Source organism: Anser cygnoides, chromosome 3 (assembly GCF_040182565.1).
Source record: "Anser cygnoides isolate HZ-2024a breed goose chromosome 3, Taihu_goose_T2T_genome, whole genome shotgun sequence".
NCBI classification, from domain to species: Eukaryota; Metazoa; Chordata; class Aves; order Anseriformes; family Anatidae; genus Anser; species Anser cygnoides.
Window position 1 is genome coordinate 34,676,870 of NC_089875.1, and position 25,627 is coordinate 34,702,496.

The window sequence follows — 25,627 nt, forward strand, 5'->3', positions numbered from 1 at the left end:
GCTACCTGGGTGGCAATGCAGTGTAAGAAGTTAAATGAAAATAGAATTCAGCCATCAATGATCTTCAGTTCCTTGAGTGAGAAGCCAAACACAAGAGGCTTGGAGAACTGGGAGACATTGTGTCTTCAACATTTTGTTTTAATGAGTTTTTCAATTAAGGAAACAAAACAAAACTAAATAAAACAACCAACCAACTAAACAAACAAAAATAACAAGAAACCCCCAAACTTACTGGTCTTTGTCCAGCACACAGAAAGAGTCCAAAAAGGGGAAGTTGGCAGCTATACTTTCAAAGTCTTCCTGAGAAATATAGCCATCGTGATCATGATCATAATTCCTAAAGACAGACTGGAAAAACAAAAGGAAATATTTGTCATAACATCCAGTCTGTCCTGAATCTGTACCAGCTCTTCAGTCTTTTAATTGCATTTAAATGAACTTTCAAGATTACTAATCACATGCTCTACTCCATTGTTTTATTCCTATAAATACTACTTGGCACTTCAATATCCATATTTATTTGATTGTAGGGGAAAATGGCTAATTTCTTAAGAAAACTTGACCTCAGTATTTAGCTAGTGAAGCTTCTCAAGCTCCTCCACACCTCTTCAGACATAGTTATTCTTGGCTTTATTTCTTTTTTTTTTGAAATGTCACTAAAATTTTGCCCTGTGTGACATATTCCCTTTGTCTCACTAAGTATATTTTTTAATAAAAAAAAAAGAAAAAAAAAAAGAAGAAATTAAATAAAACCAGCCCAACAGCAGCTTTCCCATGAGTGGTTTGGATATTTTTGGCTTCACTTAGCTTTTAACTGGTCACCGCTGTTCTGCCACAGTGCTGTTTCAATCCAATTTGCTTACTGATACTTTGGCAACCAGATCACAAGCACTTTGTATATAACAAACACTCCCTCCCATCAACCCAACCCAGTGTACCGCTAAGTAAAAAGAGACATGGGATCAAATTTAAAAGGTTGCACAAAGTGATGAAAGCTCTCCTTAGCTACTAAGGAGTTAGTATATTCCATTTTATGCTAATTGTGGAGATCCATAAGGGGCATTAAAGCTACATGTTTTATCAATCTGTTGGGAAAGATGTGTCAAAATCAACATGAGCATGTAAAAGATATTTTGAAACACAAACTCTATCATTAGGTTAATATTTGGTTGACAAAGACAAGAACTTGGTATACTGAGACCTCTGAAAGGTGCTTCTAGAGTCCTTATTTTAATGAGAATTTGAAGAAGCCAATTTCAAAGCAACCATGGAATGACCTGTAACTGATGACTGGCAGACCTCAAAAATATGTTGAGAAGGAATCAACTTGCACAACCAAGCAGTATCCAGCACTTTTAGTATTAAAAACAATGCATTAAGGCCCAACTCAAAGCAGCTGGTAAATGACAAAGACTGGCAAAACAAAGAGTTGTACAGATGGTGTGGTGGGCCTTTTGGTGAGCCGTATCTCTAACAGCCCCAAACTATGTTTTAATTCTGTGAGGCTCAAGCTCACGTGTCCTGAACCAGGCCAAAATTGTGGAATGGAGGCATGCATTTCCTTTGCCCACCACATTCTGGAAAGATTAAGGAGTTCCAACAGACTTGTGATTTAAACAAGCTATATCAAAGACAGTTTGGGATGTGGGGTGAATTTATCAACATATGGCACTGACAAAAGCAATACTGAAATAGCACATGCACTTCTGGCATCCCACATTAGGAGGAAAAGCAAGCAAGCAAAAAAAAAAAAAAAACAAACAACAAAAAACACATACAAAGACGAAATTGCAAAATGTATCTGTAGTCTGAGTGAGAGACTGAAGACTTCGTTACCTTAACTACACAACCCCAATTAATGACCTGTAATGCAGACAAGATCAGAATTTAATACTTCCTCCCGGAGTTAGTTATTAATTTGTAAAAAGCAAAAGGATATCTTGTTTCATTATCTATAACATTTTCCTGGTTCCTCACTAAAAGTCCCTCAGACAGCCACACAACAGGGCTCAGTCACTCCAAAGGGCCCTCATGGTGCCTGGTTTTGTTTGCATCACCTAACATGTCAGCTTCTAAACTGAAGCTGCAAGATCCCAGCTGTAATTCTCCATGACCTCATGCCCAGATTTTCAAAGTGATAACAAGACAGTACTATCTTTACCATGCATAATATGCTCTGGACAAATGACAGCAAGTTGAAAACCAGAAAAAGGCAGAGAGACTGCACTGGTGTAGAAGTAAATAAAGGGAAAAAAATCCAGGTCATTCCAATTCAGCTCCACTTAAAAATTTGATCTCCAAAATCCAGTGGGAGTCAGTGAGGTGTAATAACGTACTCCCTAAGCACTCACTGAAGTCATTGAGCACACTGTGAGCCTCATGAGGAGGCTCCAAACAAGGCAGCAAAACAGGCAGGTGTTTTCCCAGCCAGGAGCTACCCACAGAGCAGACACAGCACCTCCACCAGAGGAGGGCTTCCAAGGAGTCTTCACCCTTGGGAAAGCACCGGCCAACAGTGAATTTGCCAGTCAGCATTTGCTGTCTCCCAGGTGGCTCCTTAGAGAACAAGGACGTCATTTTAACCTTGGCATGTTGGATAATCGGTTTCTGTTATAAATAAATAAATATAAAGTCTCTTTCTGGTATACTGGTCTGAGCAGTAGATTTGATCTGTGCCCTTTGGACAGCTTGGCCACCAGGCACTAACATACAGACACCAAAAAACTTGTCTTTTGCCAGCAGATCAGCACAGTGCAATGCTTGGTATAGGGCAGGGTTTCTGGAGACCTTCTCTGGACCTAGCAATGTGTGAGTCCTTGTTTCTGAGTGTTTTTACTTCCAGCTGTCTGTCATCAGACGTTAACTGAATGGCTAGAGCTGCAACAACTCAGCTTTGCCCTTTCAATTTATGTTTGCTAATTGAACCCATTGCACAGCAGCCAGGTTTGGATGTTCCTGAAAGCTTGCTTGTTTGCATCTGGAAACCTGCTTACTTATGCCGCCTCTGATTCCAGGACTAAAATAGAAATATTTCTAAAGATATCAGCAAAAGTTCAAATCTGTTATCAGATATCTGAAATTCATCTCAACTGCAACAATTACTTGAAAACCTCAAATGAAATTAATTGCAATGATGACAGTATCAAAGCTGTTGTTCCCTTTGGCCAATAAATTCTTCCAGATACTTACGTCCACTAACTTTCTTATGTGCTTGTTAATGACTGTCGGGTCGGGCTTGGGTACCACTCCAGATGCCCAGTCCAGAGGCACCACTGGCTTGCTTGGGGTCGTCGGGGAGGTAGGCTGCTGGGAGACAAGCCAAACATAAAGATGTTTGAATCTGAATTACGAAATCCAGTTTCCTGTTACAAGCAGCACCATATGCAGTGCTGGAACCAGCTTCAACAGCAACAAGACTCAGAGGAAGCAGGCAGGAAGGAGGGTCTCTGGACACAATGGGAATCAGAAATAGCACAGAAATCTGCTTTTCTCCATCCTGACAGAGCCCCCAAGGAGCTCGCCAGCATGAGGTGACCTGGACAAAGGGAGGGTGCACAGGAGTTGTGTGAAGGACTGCATGTCAATGCTGATCTCTGAGTGCTTGGTGCACAGAAACACCACTGATTTACAGCCAAGGCACTGCACTGCAGTGGAACAAGAGCTAAATGTTTCCACGCGGGGACTTGAGTGAATTTACAACAGGCCAGGAGGCATGGCTTGATTCACCTGGCCATGATAAGACCAGCCAGGCTATTTTACTTCAAAAACATCTTTGTCCTGATGAGAGGGTAGCTGCCAGCTCAGCTGATACACAGAGCACGCAGTCTGACTCACTCCACGCGGCCACGGTGCTTTGGGAACAGCTCTGGCACGCAGCAAGATGAAGACAGAGGACAAACCTGAACTCAGTTTCAGGTAAGGCTTCAAAAATCGCCAGGCAGCACAAAAAATGCTGCAGGGCAGCCTGGCATTGTCCTACATCTGCTGCTGGGTATCTGGCCAAGGAAGCAGCATCAGGCAGGAAAATGTCAGCTTGGTCTGGATCAGAGCAGGAGGTGGCCTGCAGTCTGCCTGTGTTAGCTGACGAGCCATAAATCTGGGTCCCACATGTCCTCTGTTAATTGGTGTGATTTGAGACAGAGGTAATTAAGCTATCTAAAAATGTTATAGCTATTATTGGGTATAATAAGGATATTGTAGACTTTCACACTGAGATGAAAAATGGTCACAAGGTCATACTCTACTGTGTTTGGTAGGAAAAAAAAGAAGGATGTGTTAGTGGTTTGCTTTACTCATTTGGCTTTTCCCTTTTCAGTGGTCACAACAGCTTTTATTAGCTCTTCAATGTCTCTTGACTCACTATACACATCTGCTCAGGTAAGCTTAGGAAGAAGAAAATCCCTATATCCACAGAGTTCAATTCCAGCAACAACAACAAAATGGTGAACCTGAACATCCAGCTCTATATCCCAGTAGCACTTACAGAACTTTTTAATCCTAAAATGAATGACACCACACAGTGATGGATCAACTTGCTGGTAAGTGTTTTTGCTCTAAAAATGCATGGAAACGCAGCAGTTTTTTAAAGACAGCGTGTTACATGGTAATACTTAACATGCCAATATTGTGACATTCTTGCCAATATGGTCAGAGAAGAAATTTGATGTGTTCCTTCTCTTAAAAAATGCCTAGACTAATGGGACTAAAAGCATCAGCAGCAAAGTGTGAGAGTGGTGCTAGACCACCACATCCTCACGGAGAGCCATTAAGTACTGCTGCTCCGTGTGTACAGTGGCAGAAAGAGATCAAATCCACTGGAGCGTTCCTGCCTTCCTCTTTCTTCTGAGCTATTTAATTTGGGCTTTCATTCAGTATTTCTCATTATTTATTTATTTACGGTGCCAATGCCAATATTTCAGCAATGAAATAAATCTCATTCAGAAGCAAAAAACCTATGTTAGTGCGTCCTCAGTGGCATAACTTTGCTGGGCAGAGCTGCCTGCTAGCAAACAGCTGTAGTAGTTAAAAACCCCAACAAGAAAATAACACAGGAAACAGCAGGGCTGTGTGACAGAGGGAGATGCCACACTACAGCCGGCAGTCAGTCCCCAGTAATTAATTTCTTTAGGCCGCCACACTGACTGAAGTGTCTCTTTCCAGTTTTAGCACAACAAAAGTCTTGCTCATGCTAATGGATAGCATACAGTCCGCCTGGAAAATGACTGCAGCAACCAGCGTGGGGACTGTACCCACACAGCAATAAATTGTGGAGTGCTTTTAATGATACAACTACAGTGTCCTGATTCCTTTGACAAATTTTGCCACACACAAAAGGTCTACAGCTTCTTTCCCCTTCAAAATATTTTGTGTGCATTGGGACCTGAAGTACAGAGACATACGCTTCAAATAGTCCGGCTTCTGTAGATTCAGCCATAGCTTTTTACCCATTATGGTGCTGTAGCAGCCGAATGTCCCTGGTTATTCATTGATCACATAAGTCTCCACCAACTGCTGGGAACTGTTAAAATCCACAGCACTGTTCCTATTGCTTTTGTCCTTCTTTAAGCTGAGGCTTAAGACCAAGGCAGCAACATGGTAATTTTCTTCACTGAAGGTAGTGGCTCATTAGTCCTTCCACAGCATGGAGCTGTAACTGTGCAACCTTGCTGGCAGTGATGGAAAGCAGTGAGGGAGCCAGAATGGCTGTGATAAATGGGAACAGTTGTGGCCAAATTGTATCCAACAAGGACTGGAGACTCAGTAATGAAATTCCAGGTGTTCGGATTGAATTAATGCTGACTATGGAACTGTTCAGTGTTGCTCTTCATCCTCTGCTGAGAGCACACAGATAGTCCTCAAGCTGCTCAAGAGTGATGAACCACCCTTAAAGCCACAGAAGCCTTATACTTGAAATCTAAGGGGTTTTGCTTCCTTGCTTGCTTCTGCAAAAACTTCAAAAAAGTAAAAAACACTGAAGAGAAAGACCTCCCATTGCTGGATGCTGCTCTCACATGCTCCTAAGCATTTCCAGTCACTGTCAGTTTCTGCTGGTGTCAGACTGGGAGGGCTCGACCTGAGAGGATCATGTGCTGAATGTAATAAGGGTGTTAGTGCACCAAAATAAATGCTCACAGGGCAGCGTAAGACCCGAAGATTGACAACAGGCGAGACAGTAATACTTTAAATGACAAATTCAACTACTAATTAAGAGATTTACCTCAGACTTGCAAAGCATAATATAAAATATTATCAATGAAGCATTATCTTTAGTCGCACATACTAAAAGATAAGAAGGTACCTATCCTAAGGTGTTCAGGCATTGCTTGAGAGCCCAAGATACTGTCAATTCCGCATAAGCAAACAGTTTTTAAAACATTGCAGCTAGTGCTATGGCTTACCTAAGACACATCTTTGGACTCAGTGTTGTTTTATGTAACTGCACCAGCATCCAGAAAATGAAGTAATGGTCACACAATAAATAATTGATATAAGCTTACAAAGGATGTTTTCACATAAAGCAGAACTATGTTTTCCAGAGACTTTATGGCAAAATAATTAGTAATGAAGTCTGGCATGTTTCACTATTCACTTTTAATGTGTATTAAAACCTGTAGTGACTGTTTTTACTGTACAAGCGTACACAATAAAAGGCTTTAAATGAAGGTGAATAATGAAATGTACTAATGGACATTCAAAAATACAGGCAATTGCATGCAGACAAAATAAGTAATACAACAAAACATAGTATAAGATGACCTACAGATTTGGAGTTCCTTGGTTCCAGCACCAATGAGAGCTTGTAGATGTCATCCTCTGTGTGATAGAGGTCCAAGGACAGCTATGTATAAAAAAAAAAAAAGGGAGGGGAAAAAAAGCAATATTTATTAGACTGGTTTGGATACAATAGGGCTGTTAGCAGACAGATACCTCCCACCGATGCTGAACAAAAGTTTTGCTGTTTGGAACTTAGGATACACGGAGGAGCTGCTTGCAGCTTCACAGAGCTGGCACAGCCGTGCTGCTGAGCACAGAATCACTGGATGGTGGAGGTCGGCAGGGCCCTCTGGAGGTACCTGGTCCAAGCTCTGCTCAAGCAGGGACACCCAGAGCAGGCTGCCCAGGACCATTACCAGGTGGCTTTTGAAGGTCTCCAGGGATGGGGACCCCACAGCCTCTCTGGGCAGCCGGTGCCAGGGCTCTGTCACCCACACAGCACAGAAGGGCTGCCTGGTGCTCACAGAGATCCTCCTGTGCTCCAGTTTGTGCCCACTGCCCCTCGTCCTGGCACTGGGCACTGCTGAAATGAGACTGGCTCTCTCCACGTACTCCAGGGCTGTCATGGCCTGCAGCACAAGATGCCGGGTGAGAGGGCCTGCGCGTTGGCCTTCCCAAAAGAGAACTGGCACCAAGGATCATGCTCACACAAGGAGCTTTCTTTGAGCAGTTCAATGGGCGCGATAGATCACAGAGAAGTACTTTGGTGAATATAAAAACTGCAGGGAACAGGTTGTAAAAGGGCAAGGCTGGAGGTACTACAGATGATGTTGTGCTGAAATCTGACTCATGAAGACATACGGGACTACCGCGACCCTTTACAGAGAGCAACCCATGCAGCAGGAGCCTCCCTGGGGAGCCCTGAGCAGCAGCCAGCCATTTTCAGTTTCTTTTTTTTTTTTTTTTTAGATAAACTAAAGATCTTTCTTCCATGTACTCATCTTTTTTCCCTGGAGGATTTGCTGAGAGAAGAGAAGGGGCATACAGTGGAAGTAAAATGATTGTGTTTGCTTTTGCTTCGGCAGCTGTGGTCTTGTGCAGATGCAGGTCTGCAGTGAATTCCCCCCTGCTGAAGTGATGAAGGAGAAAGGTAATCACCACTGTGGTGTAAAAAAAGGTAGTCTGTGGTGTAAAAAATGTAATCACCGTTATGCAGTGAGAGGAAGCGAGCATCACATGTTTCCTGTGATCATCTCCCTGCATTAACTGGCTTTGGAGTAATTGGCATGATCTGAAGTTACCAACCACCTTGCAAATCTCCAGTTAAGCTTAGATTGAGTTAAAAGGATATTTTACAGAAGACAGATAGAATTACTACTGACTAAATGACTATAACAGAAGGTTATTTTTAGGAAACCTGAATTATTGAGTTAGTGAGGAACAGGACCAGTCCCAGGAACCGCCTTCTCTTGGGCAAAATTTTGTGCAATGAGCAAGACAGGGCTGTGTCTTTTTCCCAAGATAGGTTTGCATTCAGGAGTGAACACATCAGTTTAGGGATGTCTGGATTTTGCATTACTCATTCTTTCTAGCAATAACACTATACCAAATTTTGTGCTTTGTAATTTGGTCATGGACAGCAGTGAAAGCCGGCCCTCAGCAGATCCATCCAGCCACTCCGCACACTGTTGTCACAGGGGAACATGGGGACCTGTCCTAAACATAATGCAGATCAAGCAACAAACACTGTACAGGTATTATTTGTTCAGTGGCTGTGTTCTTAGGCTACTTAGCAGTGTAAGTAATCACAACTCACTTGGAGCAAATGACACTGTCAGATCAGATGGGGACTGACAGCAGAACAAGTTGATAGAAGGCCTTGCACCCTGCTACCAAAGAGCACAGTTTTATCATCAGGCTGGGAGCGTCTGGGGATAGAAATACATTTACATCTACTGAACGAGTTTTAATGTCCCTTGCCTGAATTATCTCACCTTGTAATAAGCAGCAGTTGTCACTTAATTAAGCACAACACGTAAGCATCAAGTATTGCGTAGTTTCAAAATACTAGCAAAGTGTCAAATACTAGCACAAAATATTCAGGCATAGTGCCTACGGGGTAGTTAAATAAGTTGTCCTTTTATCTTTCAGCTACAGTTTTGTGCTGACAGATGAAGTGTACTAAGAGTTTTCCTAGGACAATCTTTGCAGCAGGTGGTGGTTTCCATTCTAATCCGACTTTCATTGCTGCCCTCTTTTCCTCAGCAATTTGGGGTGTGGGGTGAGGAGGGTGCAGGGGGATCAGAAAGGCATGGCTTATTTTTGTAAGTGGAACTTACTGAAGAAAAATTAGGCAGGGTGACTTTCAATTTGATTGTTTAGATATTTCTCATTCTCTTCACTAGACTGTACAAACAAATGGGACTTTCCAGCCATTTGCATACAGTCTCAGAACAGGTTAGTTAAATATCTGTGGAGACCTAAAAATAGCAGGGAAAAAAATGGTGGCACCAAATAAGTTGTAACTCAGTATAAATGCACTGTAGACTAGTTAAGAGATTGAGATCCACTCCCAATCCACGGAAAGTGATGAAATATTTACCCACAGGCTTTTATTCACATTGTGAAATTTTAAAAAGTGGAAATACCACACAGCAGGTAAGAAAATCCCCTAAGCTTTGTGTCCAAACGTAAGTTTTCTAATTGTGAAAACGTCACTAGAGCCATTATTTCTCTTGGGTACACTGCTGAGCCTGTGCTTATTTCTGCTTTTATCACTTCTGTTTCTTGGCCCCAGATTTCAGATACCAGGATATGGGCCAGGGCCAGGTGCAGTCAGTGGGGATGGAATAAGTGTGGGTGATAACTCAGGACAAGAGGAAGAAGAGCATGGGCTAAGAGCAGGCATGCACAAAGGCGCTAGTCTGTCTTCATGTAACATGCTCTGGCTCCCTGGCAGCTGAGCCATGCCATATTCAGGCCTCTTGCCCATGTAACTTGGTCTCGTTTACACGACCAAGTGAGGACTCACATCACTAAAGCTCTTTCTCAGTCTCTGCAGCCTCCTGTGCCAGTAAAGTGGGCGTTTGTCTCACTGCCCTCCATACAACAAAATTTTGCCTTATTTGTGGCATCTTACCTTCCATGCAAAATATTGGCTTCCTTCAGGTGTGTGATCAAAGTTAAAATCCTTTGATCTAGAAGCTGATGTTTTATGCTGACTTTAAGAAGAGAGGGGGAAAAGGAGGGAGCAGACTTCTAAGTTTGCATGTAGACATCTAAAATAAGAGAGAGCTCCAACCTTCCAAAATGCTGACCTTGCAGCAGCTACTCCTGAAGTCAGAGAGATTTAAGTCCTCTTTTCCCCCATTCACCCTTTTGGTCAACGTGCACAATAGCACCTGGGAAATGCCTGTAAAACCCTTGACCAAGTGGCTTGAGCTTTACTACCCAGCCCTATGCCCCAGCTTTTAAGCCAGCATAGCCTCATATCTCTTAACACAGCATCCTCGAACACCATTTCCAAAACACTTCAAAGGGATCAGCTCGCCTGGAACAGACAAGGCTCCCTCACTGTGGAAAAGAAAGATCAGAGCAAATTCCCACCTGCCCACTTAGTCCATGAAATGCCCATTTTATCTTATTGTGCAAGTTATTGGACTAGGAAACCAGCACCCAGCAATGTACTTGTCAAGCCATCACAGGCCAGGCTGTTGGCGCTTGCCAAGTGCAGCGTAAAATGCAGCACAGCAAGGCAGGCTCCACGAGAGATTTACACATTGCTTATCAGAACAAAACACCTACTAAAAGCTTGCAGGGATAGAAGCGGCTTAATGGGAAAACAGAAGAAGTGAACAAATAGTTGAGCCAGCTGATTGACGCACAAATGACGCAGAGCACTGCACACATTTATACACATTTACTAGTTTTGGAAGGGAGAGCCTCTAAGTAACATAAAGATGAGACAATTTTTACAGGGTTTATATTAGAGTGGGATGATATAGCAATAAATTTAATATTTTTTTCTTCATGCTCTGAAAACTGGGGATGACTTTGGCAGCAAGGGAGGCTAAATCTGCTAAAAGACCATTTGCACATAGCAAGGTCAAGTATTTTTAGCCTGCAGTTCTTGTCAGCTTTGGGCTGCGACCCTAGCATTTCTTCTCCTCTTCTTCTGACCCCAGCCTATAATTTAAAACTTTGTTATTAACAAAAATATTGACAGAAACATTTCTTCTTCTGTAAAAGTTCATTATTAACGTGCAAGAGACCACTATAAAAAAAATGCACTGAAATGTATTTGTATGGTATAAATGAGGACAAAACTTAGATGCTGGAAAAAAAGTGAGAATATTTATAATATTATGAGATCTACCAAAGTTCAGGGCCAAGAGGTCTCTTGTAGAAATTCGTTTTTATCCTTCCAGGAGTTGCTGTCTTAAGTCAAAACTCCCACATGATTAAACAAGTAGACAGAATTTCCCTGGAAAGGTTTTAGGACCTATTCCTGTCTCCATCGCTGCTGAACAGATACCACCATGGAATCATAAAAGATATAAAGTGTCACAAGTTAATTTTAACCCTTGATTAGGTCTGGAATTAATACTGTGGCATTCGGCTTTGATTATTTACAGTCAGATTGGCTCAATTGTTACCAAAGCCAGCAGAGCTATATGAAGAACAAATATATAAGAGCATCATAAGTGAAGAAGTACTCATCTTGTACTCAATTACTTCTCCTGGTAAATGAAATCTACTGAATAAAATATTATGTGAGTATAAATAAAATCTCTATCATTTTGCTGAAAACAAAACAAGAAAAATATTTAAAAATGGGAAAACAGGTAAAATACAAGAACTCAGGCTGACGCAATGATGGATATGAACCTACAAAGTATTAGAAAAATCTGATGCTTTCTGCTCTTTTTGGAATGCAAGCCATCACCCAAAAGAAAGAAGAGCAGCTAATGAAAATGTAAGCAGAGCATGTTCAGCTTCCATACAAAAGAAATCTGGCGATAAACGCGGTCTTAAGAAATTCATGCTAGCCAACAAAGTAAATAGAATCACTGGAAAAGTTCACAAATCTGCCCCAGTTCATACACCTGTCCTAGTTGCTTGCTTCTTAAGTTTACTTAGAAAAGGATTCTACTGACTTAATGACAGCAAACAGCTTCTCTTTCAGTCTGGATTTGGGATCTGAAAGACAAATTGAAATAACAAGAACAGAAGCAGCATAAAATGATCACATATCAAGAGAGTCCTTTACCTAACGCGACATGTTTCAGACTGCTCTCAGACAAGTAGGTGGCTTGCTTTTATCTGTGTGCAACACGAACTGTTTTATAACAAACATTTATTGTCTTCAAGTTTCTCCAGTTCTGTCTTTAATTCCAAAATGCTATTTTTTTTTGCCCCTAAACTGAACAAACCACGGTGCTGGGTCAAATGCTTCTACAGTTAAGATTAGTGCTAAGTGGAGTAAGTTTCAACAGAAGCAGGATTTGGTCTGTATGTTCAGGCTGCATGCTTCAGTATATTTTGAAATGAAGTATAGCATTTATTATCAAATGTCACTCATCTACATATCAAAAAGGGGACTTAAAATCAATCTGTTTTAGCCTTATCACTTGTGCGTTTTTGTTGCTGCTTTTGTGGGTTTTATTTTTTTTGTTTGTTTTGTTTTGCAGGAGCAGTTCAACATCATGCAAGAACATGTTTATTTATTGGATAGGAAGACCACTGTACCACATACAAAGCACAGGTGAGACAGAACAGAATTACTTCCAAGTTAGAATTTTCCTTATGTGAGCATGCAAACACATCACCTGATCTTTGCATAGGAAATATAAACCTAATTTCTAAGTAGCCAGAACTTAGGTTTTACCTCTCATACACATACACCTCTCTTTCTGTCATTCTTAAAAAAAAAATTGATGCAATCCTCTTCTGTTTCTACACACAGCCATCACATACTGCATCAATGAAACTCTCTCCAACTTTATTCACATCTCATGTGAATTACTTTCCATTTTGTGTTGTCCTTTTTTAAAACAAAAATGAGATAACAACATGTACCTTCCTTGTACTGACATTCAACATTTGAATAACAGAAGTCAATTGGAACTTGTGTAATGGAAGTGAATTGGAACTTGCACAATACTTACTGTTAGCAGGTTAATTAAATCCATATTAGGCTCTAAGTGATGAGAGGCAGTTTGCAGGGAAACCAGTTCGCTCAAGGTGATGGAAAGCTGCTGCATTTTCACAATGTTTACTTTATTTTCATCTATCCAGTCAGGAAAAATGACATGGACAGCAATCAAGTCTTTCAAATGAACTCCTAAAATAGGAATTTTGAAGCCAACACAGTCAGCAAAAGCCTTGCGGTAGTTGCAGTAGTTTCCATTGGAAGAGACCAGCTCTGTCATTTCGTTCCAGTCCTACAAACAGCCAGAGAAGCAAGTCCCTGTGAAAGCATTCATAGCATTTCCTTAATCTGTTTTAAATGAGCATAACTCATGGCAGGGTGTCGACAGTGTTAATTTCTTCCCCAGCACAGGCAATCAAGCAGAGATCTCTGTGAGCTGATCCTTCTCCACCAAGAGAAACCCAACCAAAGTGCCTTTTAGGATGCCCTGCCATGATCCAAATATTGTGCTGGTGAGACCTGGATTGCAGAACCCATCAGACCTCCAAGAGGGGATGTTCTGCTCAATATGTTTTGTATTCTGGAGTCCACCATACCTTTGTGACTTCTGAAGACAGATGAGAATGAGTCTCCTTCAGGCGAGAAATAGAGCTGTGGCTGAGACCTCCCACAACTGCCATCAGTGTGTTGAAGTTCTGGAGATGAAGGAGCTTCTGCAGGAGAGATTGATCATGAAAAATTAAAAATAATAGAAATACATGTGGCAGCTATCCCGTATCACACAAGACAAGCTAAAGGAGACATCCTACCATGGATAAATCAGAAATGACTAAAGAAAGGGATGTAAGGGAATGGTTCAGCGTTTATTTAATTGGATTGGCTCCACAAGAAACTCACAATAGTGACAGCTGACAACTAGAAAACAACAAAGAAAAAATACATTTTATAGTTTAGTCTGCTAATTTAAATATGCAGTCATACCACGCCTGAATAAAAACCTAGCAATTATGTTGAACAGGCGATTCACTGGGGAAACAGCACAAAGAGCATAGTTCAGCTTTCTGCAATCTCTATTTTTATTATTGCTTTATATTGGAGAAAGAAGACTAATATACAAGACTCACCTGTGCAACATTGATAAACTTTGTGATTACTTCTGCCCTTTGCTGTGGTGTTGGCTTGCTGAGAACCATGAGCTGGACCCATTTGGATATACCATTAAATAAAGCGATAGACCTCTCCAAAGTAGGATTGTTCTCCAAGCAGCCGTGGATCACATAGCTTTGGTAGTCTGTGAACTAACAGAAGAAAGGCATTTTCAGTAAAATGATGGACAACTTAAGAATCAAAATCAAACTCTAATATTTATTTTTTTTCCCTTTAAAGCTCCACTTATTTAGAAAGAAACTGAGACTCAGGATCAGTAGACCCTGCTACACTTTCTTAAAAGTATTTTTTGGTCTTATTTTTATTACTTAATGTATAACTTCTGCTCTACCTATTCTATTATAGTTACCACTCTCTTTTCTCTCTTCCCACCCCTGTCCATTTGTTAATTTTTTTAATAGGTAAGCCCGAAGAGAAGATTCAAACTAATCATCGTCTACAATTACATAACTTTTGGAAAACACTTTAGTCTACCCTGCAAAAATAAGTGGCACTGTTACATTTCTAAGCAGATTCCAGATCACCTGGACTCATTGACACCTCCACATAAATGCTAGTTGTTTCTCTGCAGCAGCTCTCAGTTGCTCTGCAAACTGGGTCAAAGATCCTGGGCTTGTTTTTCAAACTCTGTATTCTGATGTCTGCCCTTACTTTATTTCCTGGAAATGCACCATTTTTACAACATTTTTGTTACCTGTCTCAAGCAAATAGGCAACACAACTTCAAACTAATTCTTCACATTACAGGGTAGTATAAGATTAGTTGACTCTAACTGGTTGCAGAGAAATATCTGAGCTAGCAAAATTCAAGCAGAAAAATTAACTCGCAATTAAAAAAAAATCAACAAGAAAAAAAACAAAATGTATTGCAGGTCTGAGTCATCTTTCTGGAATTCCCACTGGAATTAAAATATATCTTAAATGTATTTAGAAATCCAATCCTTTTGTTCTTGTCCCTTTACCTTTGAGGTTAGCTTTTCACAGATCACTATAGGATGTTTTCCTATGATTTGAAGCCTCGAGTAATAAACCTTTGAACATTATTAAAGGATGTCAAAAGAGACATTCTATTTAGACTGGTCTTAACTCCTCCCTGATCTCTTTTTCCTTCCTCTATTGAAACTAACAAATAAACAAAAAACATATTTTTCTTAGTTTTGAATCTTGATTTCTTTCATGAAAACACTTTAAAAAAATCTCATATTTTTGCAGAAGACAACTTATCTTGAGAGCTTACAGCTTCCATTTGCCACCAGTTACAGTAGCATCATGTGCCCTTTTCAGATAGACATTTTCAAGCAGAAATCAGCATTTCTGTTGGCATTTAGGTTACTCATTTGTTTTGCCTTAGACACTACTTTCATCTTTATCCATTTTTGCCTCTTGCTTATGTACAATCCTGTCTGGAAAAGCAGCAATTGTATCCGAATTTTCCTCAGTACCAATATCTATCTTCTCCAAAACTGGAACCATAGAGGTCTTCTAGATTTGTTCTAGTTGCAAACAACCATTTTTATCAAGCCATGCAAGACAGAGATCATCTAGAAAATGAAAGACCACAGAAAAGAGCCCAAGGTAGAGGCATGCACAGATATCTTAAATGTATCTGAACGATGCCTACATTATTTATATTGAGGTAATACACACATTTAGTAATTCCAGGCTCTATTCTGTAACAAACACACCTCATCAGGTGTGTGATCAGGCAGTCTTTGAATGTCAGGAGCATCAGGCTGATGCAACAGCAGGCGTGGAAATACATTGATGAGGAAATAGTGTGGGAAGACAGGGTATCACCCGAGCCCTAAGAGCAGGAGGAAAGGGAATTTGTGCAGTCTTTCAAGACCCAACACAGTAAGGCCCTGAGGAACGTGGACCGAACTCAGAGCTGACCCTGCTTTGGGTATGGGATTGCGTTAGAGTCCTCCTGAGATCTTTCCAACTTGAATTATCCTCTGATGCTAAGCTGAAAAATGAAAGGACAGTTTCTGAAGCAGCTGGGAGTGAAGGGAGTCTAGAGAAGTGTTATATACATATTTCAGTCGCTTCAAAAATTATGAAGTGCAAAGATTCTGCTGTTTCCTGAAAAGGAATTAACTGTTTTCTGCAGAGGAAAAAAACAAAAGCACACCTGAATATTCTGAGCAATAACATTAGCTTAATCAACTACTGTGACACATGGCTGCAGTAGCTTTTAGCAGCAATTTTCACCCAGAATTTCTCCACAAAATTGAATTCTGTCACTAAAATCATCAGTCATGAAAAAGATTAAGGAAGTGCTGCTGCAGCCATGGCTATGTACATCATATGAAGGATTATAAAGATTAACGACACTGAAATGTAAAAAAGTTGTGTTAAACCATATGAACACTCTCTTTAAGGACATGCTCCTAATTGCAAGTGACAAAGTTGTGGGCTTCTTACAGAAATTCTCCGAAAAGATTTATGCTCCAGAAAAGTGAGATGTTCAGCCAGCTCAATGGGCTCCAGATGATCAAACAGCAGGCAGGCTTTGCCTTTCTTGGAAATCTTCTTCCTCTGTGTAACTCTTCTCATCCAGTCATAGGAAGGACTGCAACGGAAAAATAGGCACAATTCTCATTGCTTTTTGGGTACAAGTGAGTGTAGCCTACAGTTTGCATAAAATTTTCAAGAGACAGATCATGACTTTTCTGAGCTGTGACATCCAGCACATAACAAACACTCAGAGTAAGATACGTTCAGGTGTGCAATTAGGGGGTAAGGAACTCAGGGCACTCAGTAGCACTCAGAGGTGCTACTGCAAATGATAAATGATAGAAGGCTTCTATAGAAACAAAAGGACAACGTATTAGTCTCTATGATAAAGGAAGCTGTAATTCAAAAGTGCCTTGGGACCAGAATAAAAATAAGTAACACAAAACTCTGATTAAGAAAAAGAAGACTCGAATAACATCAAAGATTAATTTTTACTGTGTAAGACCACAAGTCCATGAAACAATAGAACAGCAGAAACACCGTCAGTCAAACAGCTACCAAAACAGTATGGAGTTTGTGCATCAAAAGGTTAATAATTTACCTGTGAGCAATGGAATAATTCCTACCCAAATACAGTAAAGGCACTTCACAGAGTGGAAAGTGGTTGCTAACTTAAAATTTTAAAATCAAGATTTAGGAGCCTGCATTTATGTGATTTCACTGGCATTGTTCTTGCAGAAAATCTTGCAACCCTCACTGAAATTAGTTGTCCTTCCAGATTACTATGACATTTTTTTTAATAAAGAAAAAAAAACACACAACATTCTGAATATGTCACGATTTAGAAGAAAATCTACAATATCACATGAGATATGGAAACCTGCCTGGCTATGTTTAAAAGGTAACTTTTGGGAAGTCATGGAAATAGTAGTGTAATCACTTTGATGCAAAAAAATCACACGTTGATGCTAAAGTTTATCCAGTTAAATCATAGAAAAAAGAACACAGAAAGGCATTGGCGAAATTAAAAAGGTTTCAGATGCAAGAATAAAAATGCTTCCATAGGAAAATACAAAATTTACGTGATGTGCCAGTCTCTGCATTGCTTGTAATTCTATATGAAAAGTTACAAGAAAAAAAGTAATTTAATTAGCATTAGCTTTTTCAACAGTCAGGAAAATGATTTCTTTATCATTTATATTAAATACTTATGTATAAATAAGTCTTCTCTTTACTGTGACACTACAACTAGAATTTCAATTTTTAATTGCTTCAAATTTAGAAGATGAGAGGGGTTTTGTAAATGATTATTTACTCTCTCAAGAGCTGGATGGCCCTTAATATTTTTGTGTTTTGCACAAAACAGGAATTCTGCTGTTACAAAGACTAGAGAGAAAAGTGGTGAAGCTCATGACATCCTTACATGCTGGAGATATCAATGAGATGGATGTGATCCTCATAGCCGAGTTGGCTGGCTAACTCTCGAAACTCTTCAGTCAAGCGAATCAGTCCAAGATCCAAGTTAAATTCTGCAGGAAATTCCAAAATCCAGTATCTGAAATCAACAGAAAGTGGTTTAGACACTGAGGGATTTAGGTGTAATATTCAGTGGCTGTGCTGGTATACTCACATTTTAATCAATAGAACTTAAGAATATTTGAGACCCACTGGCTTTAGGGCAGAGAGGGTTGACTACCCCAGTCTGTTGATGCTGTATTTCTCTCTGACACTGAAGACAAAGATTCCAGACTTTAAAAATAAAAAGTCACAAAACTGGTAAAAAAGTTTTCACCTCCAGCTCTCTCAGTAGCTGAATCAATAGGCTCAAATAACTCCAAAATATTCAACCAATGAAAGGATCGGTGGCATCACGCAAAAGGCACTTTATCATCTAATTTCCTTCAGCTAACTCACCAGAGCACAACACAGCAGCATTCTGTTGAAATGCCAGATTAAAGTGATGCATGGGGTGACACACACAAAAGGCACCCACATGTGCCCCGATTCACACTGCCAGGGCACCCAGATGACACTTGCAATTATCCCTTATCTAGAGGGAGACACTGTGCTCAGAAAAAGATTTTCCAGGGAAATTAAAATGTGAATTTAAGGGGCAGCTCTACCATGATAACCATGCAAACAAGATCACTCCTCTGCTGTTTAAGAGAGCAGGGAAAAAGGCTTCATCAGTCCTGCTTTCAGTACTCTTCTCCCCTTCCTTGGCAGTGATATAATTTAGTCCAGAGGAAGGAAGAAAGAACATTCTTTTTTCTTCAAAAAGAAAAAGAAAAGAGAAAGAGAAAAGAAAAAGAAAGAAAAAGCATATTTCCATGGTTTAGTTTTAAACTTTAGAAAAACAAATTACAATAACAGTATCTGCAGCAGCATAAAAACAGAGGCATGCCTACCTCATGAAATAGCAGATTTTTAATCTGAATTCATTGCAGTTCTCCCCACTGGCATCTCTATATGTAGACTAGTTAAAGAAACCTTTGTGTGCCTTGATTCAGTAGTGTTGTTTTTATCTATAGCAGTCTGTGACTCTACACTAGCTGAATAAGAACGGTATTAAACTTCTAGAGGTAACTACAGCATACCCTGATATTTCATTCATTTTCACAACATCTTAGGACAGAGAACATTTATTGGCTGCTATTTTGGTTTTTGCCCTAGCAAAAATGCCTCTATTACACTATTCTGAGTACTCTGCTGAACAGTTTTGAAGACATGTGGGCACTTAGCGACCACTGTAGTTCATACTAGTCCACTGCCAGCCTGCCAGCATATATTTGAAAAGTTATCTTGGCAACATTTTTCCATTTATTCAAAAAAAGCATGCCTCAGCAAACTTGTACTTATGGAAAAAGTCTACAACCAATAGCAGAAGAAAGCTCCCAGATTTCCACATCCTAGTGTGAAAAAAAAAAAAACAACAAACAAAAACCAGCTCTGTCAGTAATTAACTGACATTTTTTATATGCGTTCACAGAAGCAATCTGCTTTCAACATTGTAATGCTGACTTGCAAGACTTCCTGAAAGGATATGTGGACAGAAGCTTGCCAGCGAGCTCTGTGGAAGGCAGGTACCAGCGGTGCATTAGAAGAAAGGTTCTTGGCAAATGGCTGGAGCACTGATTTCCTTTGTCATCTGCAAAAGAGCAACAAGTGAATTAACTACTCATGAACAGAGAGGAGCTGGTATTCTTCAAGTGGAGACAGAAGGTATAAAAAGTGAAAATGTTAGGTGATTATCTACCAAATAGGTAGGAAACAAAAGCAAAACATACAAATGCTCCTTTAGGCATAAATATTGCTAAGTTGTAGTGCTGGGTATTTAAAAGGAAAAGAAAATCTGAGACGATAACAGACCATAGCTAGAAAAATGGAGCATGGACAGCACTAAATGAAATGTCATACAAGAAGACTGACAGTAATCCAAAGAACAAATCCAAAGCTAGTCTGAAAGGGCAGGGAGATGGCTTATCCAAAACAACTTACAGTATTTGTTTTATTGCAGCTTTAAACAGTCCAATTAAATATTGGACTGTTTAAAAAGGGGATCTGCCTCAAGGAATTCAATTTCAAAGCAACACCTCAGGTCTGGAGGTGCAGGATCCTACCTCCAGCTGCCATACCAGACCCTTGCATCTCTGCAACACAGCCACTGAGACTACAGGAAGTTACTTCCTGGCAGGCTGGCTGACCATCACCCACAATCTTAAACTATTTTCTGTTTCTTTCGATAGCCAATAGTCAATATGTGTGTATGAGATGGGAACCACACACGGATTTACAGTTGTCAAGAGAGTGTGTATACAAGGGAGAGAGGCTTGACTTCCAACAGACATGAAGTATATGGGCTCTGCTACTTCTCGTTAGTTATCTAGGGCAATAGGCATGATGGTGGTCTACAAAAGTGGGTATACAGGGATGCACTACATTCAGTAGCAAGATCTGGCCCTTAATTATTTAATCTTTCTCACCTTCATATGCTTGTTTCTCTCCATAAAGGAAAAAAAATACCTCATTCAAATCAAAAGCTGTCCTGTGTTTCAAGAGACTTGAAATGTAGCTTTGTGAATTAAGGCCCCATTTCAAATCATTTAAGCACATCCATGAACTCATCTGGCTGCAGGGTGACATATGTCATGATTAATGGTGCTGTGGATCAAAGTCCATTTCATCACTTCTTTCCCTCAGACCTGGTATATCACATTTTAATAAGAGTAGAAAGATTACATGAGACTTAAGTCATATTATTTCCAGTTATTGCATGATGATTTGGAAAACCTTTCAGAATAACAACTGGTCAGAAAAGCAGCTGTGTAACCACTCAAGACAATGCCAGAAATAACTCCTTGAACAATTCAACTAAATGCTTGTGCTGATCAAGGTCAGCGCTTTTAAAACCACTATACCCAATGCTGTTCTTTATCTGTATTAAGAAAATGCAACACAGTATGCATATGCTTAAATACGCATATGCATATTCTGGTCTGTATGATTCCGGGACAAAATGAAACATGGAAAATTTTACAGAACAGAAATGTTGTTTGCCAAGGGAAAGACTGGCTAAATCAGAGAACTGCAGGGGTTATGCTATTAGATGAATTTCAAGAACAACAACAAAGCAAAACATTGAAAACTCCTACCAAACATTTCAATACAAGCGTTCAAAAGTTCATCCAATGTTGCAGCCTTCCCAAGTGTGTTTGACCCCATTGTTCTTTAATCGTTGTCAAAAAATAAAAGACATTTTCACCAAGGGGAAGAATGCTTCTTCAGCTGCACAGCTTTTTCACTTTATTGTTGGTTGCATTCTTAGCTTTCTTTCTTCGAGGAAAATCTGGAGAAAGAAAGTAAAAGAAATCAAAACTATATGACTATATGAAAGAATTATCAGGATGCAATGTTTACAGTTCAGCTCATCTTCTCTGTAAAGTGTTTTTTTCTGCACACAACACAGACCACATGAAAGACTGCGGTAAGCTTTCCTTACGTTCCAGCCTGTGTTTTTAAGTGTTTTCCAATTGTTCAATTGTTTGTCCACTAGCACAAAATAAATCCATGGCAGGGGTCATAAAACAGAAACCAGATGGTAAACGAGGGCATGCACGTACGATGACGCACACTTTGTTCAGGTCATTTTATGTACACTTGATAAGTCACTTCTTGTTAATAACCCTGCTTTCATGTTCAAAGCATAACAATTTGTTTTTCCTAAGGTTACTGGTTCATGGTAGATATCTTTTTATGCTAATGTTCTTAATTGGCACAGACCACATGAAACATTTAATGAAGTTCATAGCAAGCACTAAACTCAGAGGCAATTTTTCAAAGGACCTGAAGATTGATTACTACAGCTTTTAAGAATAAATCTTTCTACAGTAGCTGAACACACAGAAAAGGCTGAATGCATACAGAAACTCCTAAACTGTACCATACATCTACTAGGTATTTAATTAGCAGATATCCATTTACCTGAATGATGCACAAAGTACTCTCTTACTAGATTTCATAAATTTCCAGGTTAGAATTCAGAATTTTCAAGTTGTATTTAAAGAACTGATAGGACAAGGGGGAATGGTCTTAAACTAAAAGAGGATAGATTTAGGCTAGACATTAGGAGGAAATTCTTCACTGTAAGGGTAGTGAAGCACTGGAACAGGTTGCCCAGAGAAGTTGTGGGTGCCCCATCCCTGGAGGTTTTCAAGGCCAGGCTGGATGGGGCCTTGGCCAACCTGATCTAGTGGGTGGCATCCCTGCCTACGGCAGGGGGGTTTGGAGTTAGGTACCTTTAAGGTCCCTTCCAACCAGAACCATTCTATGGTTCTATGAACTGAAGAAAACAGTAGTTGATGTCTACTTGTCGCTAAGCCCAACTGCCTCCTGACCCCTAACAAGTGTTTGAAAAATACCAACAGTAATAAAGTACATGCAGCAACTTTTCCATAAAAAAAATAAAAAAAATCCAAGAGTAGAACTGAATCAGTTCTTGAAGCAAGACAATACAGGATTTCCAGAAGTTTCTTTTGTGTGGGAATTTGTTGCAAATAACATAACTTTTTAATGTTGGTCAGGCAAAATACTGAAGCACCATATATATCCACTTTAATTCTCCCATAAATACCAAGTTTTGCAAACATGCCATACCACTGACCTCGTAACTGCAAACACATTCCTGTTACAACTGGCATCCTTCAACCTCTTTACCAACCCACCCTGCCCCTCTCCCAGATGCCACTGGGCAGTGGCAGCTTTGCTAGCCCTACTGGTGCCATCTCAGCTGGTCAACTTGCACTTATGGTGCCAAAGGCAGGGACAACAAAGCCTTCCAAAGATTCAATTTCTCAGAAAGAAAGGAAAATGCCTTTTTTTTTTTTTTTCCTCCTCAGGCTAGGTCCGTACTTCTGAACTGATCATGACCAGACCAGCTCCCAGGTGCCAAGGCCAACTAGCAGAGGTTGTCCCATATCTACTCCAGTGAAGTCTCTCAGCCTCCCAGAGAGTTGGCACAAGCAGACTGCTCATTGCTGGCCTATACTAACTCCCACCTGGACCTAAGATCTACTTAGGAGACCACTGGCTGGTCAGGGACCCTCTAGCAGCACAGGTTATAGCATCCCAGCACAATGGGGACAAGTGTCCCACATTGGTTAATCCTCCACAGACACAGCTTCAGAGGCCTGCAGAGCTCAGGCTGCTCTAAGCATGAAGTGGGATTTTGCTGAGAAGACCTTCAAAATCTACCTTCAAAATCTACCTCCAAGCTGAAAGAAAGCACTTTCTTCTGTTGAAGTTCAGTGGTGGCAAACTCCCACACAGGTGTGAAGAAACACACCTCTGTTTTTCCAGGAGTCAAGCAGAACTCCTATTTGCATCTAACTGGAGGAAAACTACTCCTTTCACACAGCCGTACAGAGGTCAGTGCAGTCACCTAAGAAAAATGGGAATGTGAGCTCAGAGTGATCCTTGGCTTTGAGGCTTGTCATTGTAGCAGTTGTCCTAACAGCTAGCATGGGGGCTAAGCCAAGCAGCCTCAACCCTTCCTGCTAGAGCTGTGCTATCACAGAAGAAACAGAGTTGTCTGATGTGGGCCAGGGAGAGAAGACAGGTTGTTAAGTGTCTCTCTAATCTGCTGGTCAGGCCACACATAGTTACCTAGGTTCAGTTTTTGTTCCCAGGACTGTTCAGGTACTAACGGTGAAAAAAAAAGAAAGTAGAACATTTGCTTCTTTCACATGCTTTGAGGGTTGGCCAGCAGGTAAGTAGTACTTTTCAAAATCATAACTTAGTACTTCGGCACCTAAATCTTGCTAGAATCCCACTTTGGGCATGTCTGTCCTTTTTGACCATACCAGCATCCTTCTCTAAGTGCTTAAGTTAATGGCTTGATTTTTCACCAAGCCAGCTGCCTGTCTCTTTCCCAACAGCATCTGACAGCTTTTTCCAAGAGAAGAAAAAATAAAACAAATTTTAATATTTGCTATTTCAAAATACATTATTAGTCAGCTCTTTAGAAAAAGGATTGAGAAAAGCTATTGCAATTTCTGCCTATCCCTTGAAAACTTATGAGCATGAAATGTAGGAAGGGAAGAGATTTGATCTGTTTTTTTGTTTGTTTGTTTTTTTCATTTTTGTTAGTATTACCATCTCTGATAATATGTAGCATAGGATAGTATCATTCCTATCTTCTGTTGGAAACAGTGTTAAAGCAGCCAAATAGTAATCAACAAGTAATGCTCCATGTAAAATTGCAGTGTTGTTTTTTATTTAATTATGACAGCTACTTAACCAGTAGATACCTAGATCCTAATGCTACAGTACCACCCCTCGCAAACAGCCTATCTGACCACTAATGGGTTTTATGCTTCTAAAAGAAGGATGTAACATTTCCACTGGAGGAAGAACTGGCTGACTGGGGCTAAGCCACATATCCACAGCTGAGCCAAAATGTTATATCACATCTCTTGATTGTAGCCTCCAACAACTACAACCACTAACTACATCATTATTTGTGTGATTAAGCACTGTTGTTCTATTGGAACGAGAAAAGTCTCGTCTGTATCGTGCCATAACAGTATCCAGCCACCCCACCAGATCTAGAGATGGATGAGTAAAACACAACTATAAGTTTCACCTACTTAAATTAAATAAATTATATTCTGATAGTCGATAGTTCAATGCAAGAGAAGTGGGGAAACAAAACAAAACAACAACAACAAAAACAGACAAGAAAATCATAGCAGAGCTTTTCTACGTGTTGTATTTGGTTTACACCAAAAGGTCTTGTAGTGTCAGGGCTGTGGGGGTGGCCTCTGTGATCAGAGCACAGCAGCTGCCTCATGTCGGATCAGAGCCAGCTCCAGATGGACCTGCCGCTGGCCAGAGCTGAGGCAGGGAGCGATGCTGGTTGGACCTCTGAGAGAGCAGGTTGAAGAAAGGGAAAAGTGTTGTGCAAGAGCAGCTGGCAGAGAGGAGTAATAAATATAAGAGAACCAGCCCTGCAGCCCCCAGGTCAGTGCAGCAGGAGGGCAGGAGGTGCTCCAGGCAGGCAGCAGCAGTTCCCCTGCGGCCTGTGGAGAGGCCCCTGGTGGAGCAGGCTGTCCCCCTGCAGCCCATGGGTCCCACACGGAGCAGATCTCCACGCTGCAGCCCGTGGAGGAGCCCCCGGTGGAGCAGGTGGCTGTGGCCTGGAGGAGGCTGCGGCCCATGGAGAGCCCCCGCAGGAGCAGGCCCCGGGCCGGAGCTGCAGCCCGTGGAGAGGAGCCCACGCAGGAGCAGGGGTCTGGGGGGAGCTGCCGCCCGTGGGGGACCCGTGCTGGAGCAGTTTGCTCCTGGGGGATGGATGGAGCCCGTGGTACGGAGCCGTGTGGGAGCAGTGCTTGAAGAGCTGCTGCCTGTGGGCAGCCCCCGCAGGCTCAGTTCGGGCAGGACGGCATCCCGTGGGAGGGACCTCACGTGGAGCAGGGGCAGAGAGTGACCGTGAAGGAGAGGTGGAGATGAAGCTTCAGGGACTGACCACAGCCCCATCCCCTGTTCTCCTGTGCTGCTCAGGAGGAGGATGTAGAAAAGGGTCAGTGGAAAGGGAAGAGGTGGTTTTAGTTTGCTTTTAGTTCTCACTGCTCTAGTCTGTTAT

The 25,627-nt window shown here is 40.9% G+C and overlaps 1 protein-coding gene across 3 annotated transcripts in view; it reads right to left on the reverse strand.

Annotated features, from left to right (window-relative positions):
- The window catches only part of RASGRP3 (RAS guanyl releasing protein 3), a 48,548-nt gene that overhangs the window by 9,514 nt on the left and 13,407 nt on the right, over window positions 1-25,627 (reverse strand). Inside the window, exons 2-12 of one of the 3 annotated variants that reach the window (XM_013170948.3) lie at window positions 21,141-21,334; window positions 19,534-19,636; window positions 18,897-18,959; window positions 17,912-18,043; window positions 16,456-16,603; window positions 13,990-14,163; window positions 13,462-13,578; window positions 12,882-13,157; window positions 6,761-6,838; window positions 3,190-3,306; window positions 233-348 (exon numbers count right to left, since the gene is read on the reverse strand). In XM_013170948.3, coding sequence (XP_013026402.2) covers window positions 233-348; window positions 3,190-3,306; window positions 6,761-6,838; window positions 12,882-13,157; window positions 13,462-13,578; window positions 13,990-14,163; window positions 16,456-16,603; window positions 17,912-18,043; window positions 18,897-18,959; window positions 19,534-19,636; window positions 21,141-21,210 — 1,394 coding nt within the window. In that variant the 5' untranslated portion in view covers window positions 21,211-21,334. Of the gene's footprint in view, window positions 1-232; window positions 349-3,189; window positions 3,307-6,760; window positions 6,839-12,881; window positions 13,158-13,461; window positions 13,579-13,989; window positions 14,164-16,455; window positions 16,604-17,911; window positions 18,044-18,896; window positions 19,409-19,533; window positions 19,637-21,140; window positions 21,335-25,627 lie in introns of those variants that run through there. The other 2 variants (XM_013170958.3, XM_013170953.3) reach the window with 2 other exon arrangements.